Below are 10,000 nucleotides of genomic sequence, written 5' to 3'. Positions count from 1 at the left end.
CTCTCTCTCTCTCTCTCTCTCTCTCTCTCTCTCTCTCTCTCTCTCTCTCTCTCTCTCTCTCTCTCTCTCTCTCTCTCTCTCTCTCTCTCTCTCTCTCTCACTCTCTCTCTCTCTCTGACTCTGTCTGTCTGTCTGTCTCTCTCTCTCTCTCTCTCTCTCTCTCTCTCTCTCTCTTTCGCTCTCTCTCTCTCTCTCTCTCTCTCTCTCTCTCTCTCTCTCTCTCTCTATATATATATATATATATATATATATATATATATATATATATATATATATATATATATATATATGTATATATATATACATACACACACACACATATATATGTGTGTGTGTCTGTGTGTGTTTGTGTGTGTATGTATATACAATGTGTGTGTGTGTTTGTATATATATATATATATATATATATATATATATATATATATATATATATATACATATATATATATATAATATATATAATATATACATATCTGTGTGTGTGTGTGTGTGTGTATGCGTTTGTGTGCGCGTGTGCATGGGTGTGTGTATTATACATACATACATACATATACATATATATATATATATATATATATATATATATAGATAGATAGATAGATAGATAGATAGATAGATAGATAGATAGATAGATAGATAGATAGATATATAGATAGATAAAAAGTCTAATTTGTTTCAGGTTCTTTACTGCAAGCGACCCTTCCATCCGGGAAACAGCAGCCTCGCTCTACTGTATTCACCGCTAAAAAAATTCTAACCCAGCCTGCCAACCCCGTCTGGCCTTTTCAACGTAAACACGAGTTCCCTCCGAGACACCAGATGGGTAGACCGCTCGTATGATTCTTCTGGAGGCTTCTTTTGGGATAGTTTATATTCATCCGGAGTGACCTTTGTAATTGCGTGTGTGTGTATAGTTGTGAGGGTGTGTGCATGGGCGTGTGTATTATACATACATACATACATATATATATAGATATAGATAGATAGATAGATAGATAGATAGATAGATAGATAGATAGATAGATAGATAGATAGATAGATAGATAGATAGATAGATAGATGGATGTGATATATATATATATAGATAGATAGATAGATAGATAGATAGATAGATAGATATGAGCCATATCTATACTGATTGACAGTAATGGATCATCTTGAGTTGCCAAATGAAGCCGTCTTTTTGACTTTTGGGATTTTATTAGTTATATTGTATATATACTGTATTTATATACATGTATATATATATATATATATATATATATATATATATATATATATATATATATATATATATATATATATATGCATATATACATATAGACACAAATATGTATATGCATATATATAAATCATTTATGTTTTAAAATACATTGGATATCTACAAAAAACAATGGTCCCATACAACAGGGGCTTTGTCCATGCAGAGCCATGCTGCTGCAATCCAGTAAATTAATTAGGTTTTATTTCTTTCGTTACGCGCGTACAACGACGCACGTATCCTCAGGAGTCTTCTTCGGGACTCTCCTCAGAATCTATCTTAAAACGTACCACCTTCGGTGCCCCAAGATGTTGTACCTTCTTCAAGGCCGACTTCAACCCGGCATGCTCTTCCTTCTACCTCCTCCCCCTCCCTCTCCCTCCATCTCTCTCCACCTTCCTCCCCCCTACCTTCTTCATGGCCTACTTCAACTTGGCCTGGTCTTCAGCTACCTACTTAGCCACCCTTTCCGCTTCGATGTAGGCCTGCTCCGCTGCTCTTTCATTCTTCCTCTCGCGATCATGGCTGACCTTCAGTGAGCCTGTACACTTGGTGGTCTGCAGGTCAGACGGGGTTCGGATGACCTTTTAAACAGAAACGGAAGGAGCAGCCTGGAGACACGTGGCACGGGACTCGCGAGAGGAGGCCGAGTTGGTCCGCTGATCAGACACGGAATGGGCCAGTTTGGGCTCGTGGGCGGAGCGGGCCGCTGCTCTTTCATTCTTCCTCTCGCGATCATGGCTGACCTTCAGTGAGCCTGTACACTTGGTGGTCTGCAGGTCAGACGGGGTTCGGATGACCTTTTAATCAGAAACGGAAGGAGCAGCCTGGAGACACGTGGCACGGGACTCGCGAGACCAGGCGCCTCTGCTCCAGCAAGACCGCGTGAAGACACTCGATCTGGGCTGCTGATCAGACACGGAATGGGCCAGTTTGGGCTCGTGGGCGGAGCGGGCCGCTGCTCTTTCATTCTTCCTCTCGCGACCATGGCTGATCTCCAGTGAGGGCCAGTCCTTGGACGCCCAAGTCAGTCTCTTCCCTGGCTGGCCCTTGGTGGTCTGCAGGTCAGACGGGGTTCGGATGACCTTTTAAACAGAAACGGAAGGAGCAGCCTCCTCCTGGAGACACGTGGCACCGGACTCGCGAGAGGAGGCCGAGTTGGTCCGCTGATCAGACACGGAATGGGCCAGTTTGGGCTCGTGGGCGGAGCGGGCCGCTGCTCTTTCATTCTTCCTCTCGCGATCATGGCTGACCTTCAGTGAGCCTGTACACTTGGTGGTCTGCAGGTCAGACGGGGTTCGGATGACCTTTTAATCAGAAACGGAAGGAGCAGCCTGGAGACACGTGGCACGGGACTCGCGAGAGGAGGCCGATTTGGTCCGCTGATCAGACACGGAATGGGCCAGTTTGGGCTCCTCCTCCTGGGCTTCGGCCACTTGGGACTCCTCATCCTCCAGGGATTCGGATACTTCGGACTTTTCATCCTCCAGGGCTTCGGCCTCTTCGGACTCCTCATCCTCCTGGGATTCGGATACTTCGGACTCCTCATCCTCCAGGGATTCGGATACTTCGGACTCCTCATCCTCCTGGGATTCGGATACTTCGGACTCCTCATCCTCCAGGGCTTCGGCCTCTTCGGACTCCTCATCCTCCAGGGCTTCGGCCTCTTCGGACTCCTCATCCTCCAGGGCTTCGGCCTCTTCGGACTCCTCATCCTCCTGGGATTCGGATACTTCGGACTCCTCATCCTCCTGGGATTCGGATACTTCGGACTCCTCATCCTCCAGGGCTTCGGCCTCTTCGGACTCCTCATCCTCCAGGGCTTCGGCCTCTTCGGACTCCTCATCCTCCTGGGATTCGGATACTTCGGACTCCTCATCCTCCTGGGATTCGGATACTTCGGACTCCTCATCCTCCTGGGATTCGGATACTTCGGACTCCTCATCCTCCTGGGATTCGGATACTTCGGACTCCTCATCCTCCAGGGCTTCGGCCTCTTCGGACTCCTCATCCTCCTGGGATTCGGATACTTCGGACTCCTCATCCTCCTGGGATTCGGATACTTCGGACTCCTCATCCTCCTGGGATTCGGATACTTCGGACTCCTCATCCTCCTGGGATTCGGCCTCTTCGGACTCCTCATCCTCCAGGGCTTCGGCCTCTTCGGACTCCTCGTCCTCCTGGGCTTCGGCTATTTCGGGCTTCTTCTCGTCCTGTAATGTGACAAGACGGGTCTCAAGAGAGGCTTGCTTCAATTTCCTGTACAGGAAAATCAGGGCAGCTACGGCGGCCAGTGTTGCCGTCGCTAAGCCGGCAAAAATCGCAAAATAGTGTCGTTCGACCTCGACCAGGCGCCTCTGCTCCAGCAACACCGCGTGAAGACACTCGATCTGAGCTACCTTGCCGTCGACCTTACTGGCGTCCTCTGGGCACAGGAGGTCCAACGACTCGGGCTGCCGCCGAGCTAGCACAGGCCGGGGGGTATTCTTAATGTCCTCCTTCAACTCGAGGATTGCCTGGTCCTACATGGATGTAAATCTATCGGCTACCCTGAACGCGAGGCCGAGAAGGGTCAACAATACTACCTGAGGCACGACGATGCACAGAAAACGCCTCATTGGGGAAGGGAGGACAGGACGGCTCGGACAGCACGACGCGGGAAGGACATTACACAGCGTACTAGACGTGTGGATGTGTGAGTGTATGTGAGGGTATGTGTGTGTGTATGTGAGGGTATGTGTGTGTGTATGTGAGGGTATGTGTGTGTGTATGTGAGGGTATGTGTGTGTGTATGTGAGGGTATGTGTGTGTGTTTGTGAGGGTATGTGTGTGTGTATGTGAGGGTATGTATGTGTGTATGTAAGGGTATGTGTGAGTGTGTGTATGTGAGGGTATGTGTGTATGTGAGGGTATGTGTGAGTGTATGTGTGGGTATGTGTGTGTGTAAGTGAGGGTATGTGTGAGTGTGTGTATGTGAGGGTATGCGTGTGTGTATGTGAGGGTATATGTGTGTGTGTGTGACGTTATGTGTGCGCGATTGCGATTGGTTGTGAGAGTGTATTAGTGTGAGGATGTGTGTGAGTGTGTGTGCGTGTGTTTAGGGGAGTGTGTGTACGTGTGTATGATTGTGATTGCGTGTGTGAGGGTATGTGTGTGTGTGTGTGACGTTATGTGTGTGTGATTGTGGGATTGTGAGAGTGTATAGGTGTGAGGATGTGTGTGAGTGTGTGTGTCGTGTGTTTAGGGGAGTGTGTGTGTGTGTATGTTCGTGTGATTGTGATTGCGTGTATGTGTATAGTTGTGAGGGTGTGTGCGTGTGTGTGTGTATGTGCGTGTGATTGTGATTGCGTGTGTGTGTATAGTTGTGAGGGTGTGTGCGTGTGTGTGTGTGTGTTTAGGGGAGTGTGTGTGAGTGTATAGATGTGAGTGTGTAGGTGTGAGTGAGTGTGTGTGTGCGAGTGAGAGTGTGTGCGTGTTTGTGAGTGTATGTATGAGTGTGTGAGTGTGAATGTGGTGTGTTGTATGAGTGTGGGTGAGTATATATATATATATATATATATATATATATATATATATATATATATATATATATATATATACACACACACACATACACTCACACACACACACGTACACACACACAAACACACACAAACACACACACACACACACACACACACACACTAACAGACACACACATACACACTGCCAAACACCTGGGCTGATAAACTGAAAGTCACAAGAAAAAAATGAAAATAAAAATGTCTTAATTTGTATTTGTATTTACTCCTCTCAAGAATTCCACCGCTAATCTTCTTTTGGAAAACATGTACTCATATCAAATAACTACACAGTAACCATGCACTTTTGGATGTAAATTGTTTATCGGAGTCCCCCCGATCAAATTTCTGAGAAATAACGTTTTCTTTGGCAAGAGAAGGATATTTATTTAAATATGACTTTATATTTATTCCAAGCCACCCACATTTGTTGACTTTTTTCATTGTGATAAAGAATAATGTTAATACGCACAGATAAACAAAATAACCCATAATGTAGAATATTGCGATTTGTTATATGCTTCCAGTGATATTTTCTTTGATTATAATAATGTTTTATAGAAAACGGCTCTAATTTTATTTAACTTTTTGCTGGTCATTTTTTATTTGAAATATCTTTGTATGTGGACTATGTTATGTGAAACATACGTGTATATAGGCTGATGTACAACTGAATATATAGATAATTGTCATTATGAGTCATATGTTTATCCAGTGAAAGTTGAAATATGTGATATGGTCTAGACGTATCTAGACCATCTCTCTCTCTCTCTCAGATGTCCTGTTTACCCTTTTCCTGCCAAATTTACCCTAGCAATAAGTATCCCGCCCCTTGCAGGTGATGCTGACACGTTGCACTGGTGGCCGTACGGGTGTTTTGTAGTTGGAGATACTGTGGGCTACGCAACGAGACATTTCAAGAAGACAACAGACTGGAGATAAATTGTGATTTTTTTTTTTTTTTTGTGTGTGTGTGTGTGTGTGTGCATATACACACACACACACACACACACACACACACACACACACACACACACACACACACACACACACACACATATATATATATATATATATATATATATATATATATATATATATAGAGAGAGAGAGAGAGAGAGAGAGAGAGAGAGAGAGAGAGAGATGGATAAGTAGATTCACAGATACACATAGATAGAACGGTATATGAATATTTGCATATTTATAAATATAAACACACACACACATAGATATGCCTATAAATATTTATGTAGAGCTATGTCTGTATCTATCTATCTATCTATATATCTATCTATATATATATATATATATATATATATATATATATCTTTCTCTTTCTCTCTCTCTCTCTCAGCTTTTTCTATCCTGTGGCCCCGACCAATGCATAATCATCTCCATGGCCCCGTTCAGTGTATTTCTTTTTTATCAGCTGTTACAAGTTACGTTTATCACAAACCTATTTTACAAATCACTATCTTAATTGACATTCCTAACAGAAACATCTAATGCTAGAAAATATTATCGAAAGTCTAGGAAAAGGGTAAACACGTGAGACAGGTAGTTCTCGTAATTGGCTCATTGGTGACATATTAGAGCTTCAGAGGCCATCTTGTACAAGCAATTACTTAAACCCACTGAGAATGGCACGTGCGCACATGCCATATATATATGTGTGTGTATTATTGTGTGTGTAGGTGTGTGTGCATATATATATATATATATATATATATATATATATATATATATATATATATATATATATATATATATCTGTGTGTGTGTGTGTGTGTGCGTGTATGCGTGCGTGTGTCGTGTGCATGGGCGTGTGTGTTATACATACATACATATATATATATATATATATATATATATATATATATATATATATATATATACATATATACATATATATATACATATATATAGAGATAGATAGATAGATAGATAGATAGATAGATATATATAGATATAGATATATATAGATATATAGATACAAAGATATGAGCCATATCTATACTGATTGACTATAGATATGGCTCATCTTGAGTGGCCAAATTAAGCAGTAATCGACCTTTCTCTCAAAAGGCCATGCTGCTGCAATCCAGTAAATTAATTAGGTTTTATTTCTTTCGTTACGCGCGTACAACGACGCACGTATCCTCAGGAGTCTTCTTCGGGACTCTCCTCAGAATCTATCTTAAAACGTACCACCTTCGGTGCCCCAAGATGTTGTACCTTCTTCAAGGCCGACTTCAACCCGGCATGCTCTTCCTTCTACCTCCTCCCCCTCCCTCTCCCTCCATCTCTCTCCACCTTCCTCCCCCCTACCTTCTTCATGGCCTACTTCAACTTGGCCTGGTCTTCAGCTACCTACTTAGCCACCCTTTCCGCTTCGATGTAGGCCTGCTCCGCTGCTCTTTCATTCTTCCTCTCGCGATCATGGCTGATCTTAAGTGAGCCTGTACACTTATTGGTCTGCAGGTCAGACGGGGTTCGGATGACCTTTTAAACAGAAACGGAAGGAGCAGCCTGGAGACACGTGGCACGGGACTCGCGAGAGGAGGCCGAGTTGGTCCGCTGATCAGACACGGAATGGGCCAGTTTGGGCTCGTGGGCGGAGCGGGCCGCTGCTCTTTCATTCTTCCTCTCGCGATCATGGCTGACCTTCAGTGAGCCTGTACACTTGGTGGTCTGCAGGTCAGACGGGGTTCGGATGACCTTTTAATCAGAAACGGAAGGAGCAGCCTGGAGACACGTGGCACGGGACTCGCGAGAGGAGGCCGAGTTGGTCCGCTGATCAGACACGGAATGGGCCAGTTTGGGCTCGTGGGCGGAGCGGGCCGCTGCTCTTTCATTCTTCCTCTCGCGATCATGGCTGATCTTAAGTGAGCCTGTACACTTGGTGGTCTGCAGGTCAGACGGGGTTCGGATGACCTTTTAAACAGAAACGGAAGGAGCAGCCTCCTCCTGGAGACACGTGGCACGGGACTCGCGAGAGGAGGCCGATTTGGTCCGCTGATCAGACACGGAATGGGCCAGTTTGGGCTCGTGGGCGGAGCGGGCCGCTGCTCTTTCATTCTTCCTCTCGCGATCATGGCTGACCTTCAGTGAGCCTGTACACTTGGTGGTCTGCAGGTCAGACGGGGTTCGGATGACCTTTTAATCAGAAACGGAAGGAGCAGCCTGGAGACACGTGGCACGGGACTCGCGAGACCAGGCGCCTCTGCTCCAGCAAGACCGCGTGAAGACACTCGATCTGGGCTGCTGATCAGACACGGAATGGGCCAGTTTGGGCTCGTGGGCGGAGCGGGCCGCTGCTCTTTCATTCTTCCTCTCGCGACCATGGCTGATCTCCAGTGAGGGCCAGTCCTTGGACGCCCAAGTCAGTCTCTTCCCTGGCTGGCCCTTGGTGGTCTGCAGGTCAGACGGGGTTCGGATGACCTTTTAAACAGAAACGGAAGGAGCAGCCTCCTCCTGGAGACACGTGGCACGGGACTCGCGAGAGGAGGCCGAGTTGGTCCGCTGATCAGACACGGAATGGGCCAGTTTGGGCTCGTGGGCGGAGCGGGCCGCTGCTCTTTCATTCTTCCTCTCGCGATCATGGCTGACCTTCAGTGAGCCTGTACACTTGGTGGTCTGCAGGTCAGACGGGGTTCGGATGACCTTTTAATCAGAAACGGAAGGAGCAGCCTGGAGACACGTGGCACGGGACTCGCGAGAGGAGGCCGAGTTGGTCCGCTGATCAGACACGGAATGGGCCAGTTCGGGCTCCTCCTCCTGGGCTTCGGCCACTTGGGACTCCTCATCCTCCTGGGATTCGGCCACTTGGGACTCCTCATCCTCCTGGGATTCGGCCACTTGGGACTCCTCATCCTCCTGGGATTCGGATACTTCGGACTCCTCATCCTCCTGGGATTCGGATACTTCGGACTCCTCATCCTCCAGGGCTTCGGCCTCTTCGGACTCCTCATCCTCCTGGGATTCGGCCTCTTCGGACTCCTCATCCTCCAGGGCTTCGGCCTCTTCGGACTCCTCATCCTCCAGGGATTCGGATACTTCGGACTCCTCATCCTCCAGGGCTTCGGCCTCTTCGGACTCCTCATCCTCCAGGGCTTCGGCCTCTTCGGACTCCTCATCCTCCTGGGATTCGGATACTTCGGACTCCTCATCCTCCTGGGATTCGGATACTTCGGACTCCTCATCCTCCTGGGATTCGGATACTTCGGACTCCTCATCCTCCTGGGATTCGGATACTTCGGACTCCTCATCCTCCAGGGCTTCGGCCTCTTCGGACTCCTCGTCCTCCTGGGCTTCGGCTATTTCGGGCTTCTTCTCGTCCTGTAATGTGACAAGACGGGTCTCAAGAGAGGCTTGCTTCAATTTCCTGTTCAAGAAAATCAGGGCAGCTACGGCGGCCAGTGTTGCCGTCGCTAAGCCGGCAAAAATCGCAAAATAGTGTCGTTCGACCTCGACCAGGCGCCTCTGCTCCAGCAACACCGCGTGAAGACACTCGATCTGAGCTACCTTGCCGTCGACCTTACTGGCGTCCTCTGGGCACAGGAGGTCCAACGACTCGGGCTGCCGCCGAGCTAGCACAGGCCGGGGGGTATTCTTAATGTCCTCCTTCAACTCGAGGATTGCCTGGTCCTACATGGATGTAAATCTATCGGCTACCCTGAACGCGAGGCCGAGAAGGGTCAATAATACTACCTGAGGCACGACGATGCACAGAAAACGCCTCATTGGGGAAGGGAGGACAGGACGGCTCGGACAGCACGACGCGGGAAGGACATTACACAGCGTACTAGACGTGTGGATGTGTGAGTGTATGTGAGGGTATGTGTGTGTGTATGGTAGCGTATGTGTGTGTGTATGTGAGGGTATGTGTGTGTGTATGTGAGGGTATGTGTGTGTGTATGTGAGGGTATGTGTGTGTGTATGTGAGGGTATGTGTGTGTGTATGTGAGGGTATGTGTGTGTGTTTGTGAGGGTATGTGTGTGTGTATGTGAGGGTATGTATGTGTGTATGTAAGGGTACGTGTGAGTGTGTGTATGTGAGGGTATGTGTGTGTGTATGTGAGGGTATGTGTGTGTGTATGTGAGGGTATGTGTGTGTGTATGTGAGGGTATGTGTGTGTGTATGTGAGGGTATGTGTGTGTGTATGTGAGGGTATGTGTG

The 10,000-nt window shown here is 47.0% G+C and overlaps 2 protein-coding genes across 2 annotated transcripts in view; both read right to left on the bottom strand.

The window, feature by feature from the left end:
* Window positions 1-1,365: 1,365 nt before the first annotated feature.
* On the bottom strand, window positions 1,366-7,158 carry LOC138867468 (cilia- and flagella-associated protein 251-like). Its single transcript, XM_070143304.1, has 3 exons — window positions 7,150-7,158; window positions 5,631-5,720; window positions 1,366-3,783 (listed from the first exon to the last, which is right to left on the bottom strand). Exons 1-3 carry the CDS (start codon window positions 7,156-7,158, stop codon window positions 2,572-2,574), a joined length of 1,311 nt encoding a protein of 436 aa, XP_069999405.1. The 3' UTR covers window positions 1,366-2,571.
* The window catches only part of LOC113806115 (neurofilament medium polypeptide), a 7,262-nt gene continuing 4,043 nt past the window's right edge, over window positions 6,782-10,000 (bottom strand). The window contains exon 5 of the mRNA XM_070143303.1: window positions 6,782-9,468. Within this exon, the coding sequence (XP_069999404.1) occupies window positions 8,488-9,468 (981 nt within the window). The 3' untranslated portion in view covers window positions 6,782-8,487. The remainder of the gene's footprint in view (window positions 9,469-10,000) is intronic.

The sequence above is a fragment of the Penaeus vannamei genome, chromosome 30 (assembly GCF_042767895.1).
Source record: "Penaeus vannamei isolate JL-2024 chromosome 30, ASM4276789v1, whole genome shotgun sequence".
NCBI classification, from domain to species: domain Eukaryota; kingdom Metazoa; phylum Arthropoda; class Malacostraca; order Decapoda; family Penaeidae; genus Penaeus; species Penaeus vannamei.
Note: the sequence above shows the minus strand (reverse complement) of the source record. Positions and strands in the feature narration are given on the sequence as shown.

Coding starts and splice junctions, on each gene's coding strand:
- LOC138867468 (XM_070143304.1), bottom strand. Junction 3,784..5,630: donor GCGGGATACTTATTGCTAGG/GTAAATTTGGCA, acceptor ACATCCATGTAG/GACCAGGCAATCCTCGAGTT.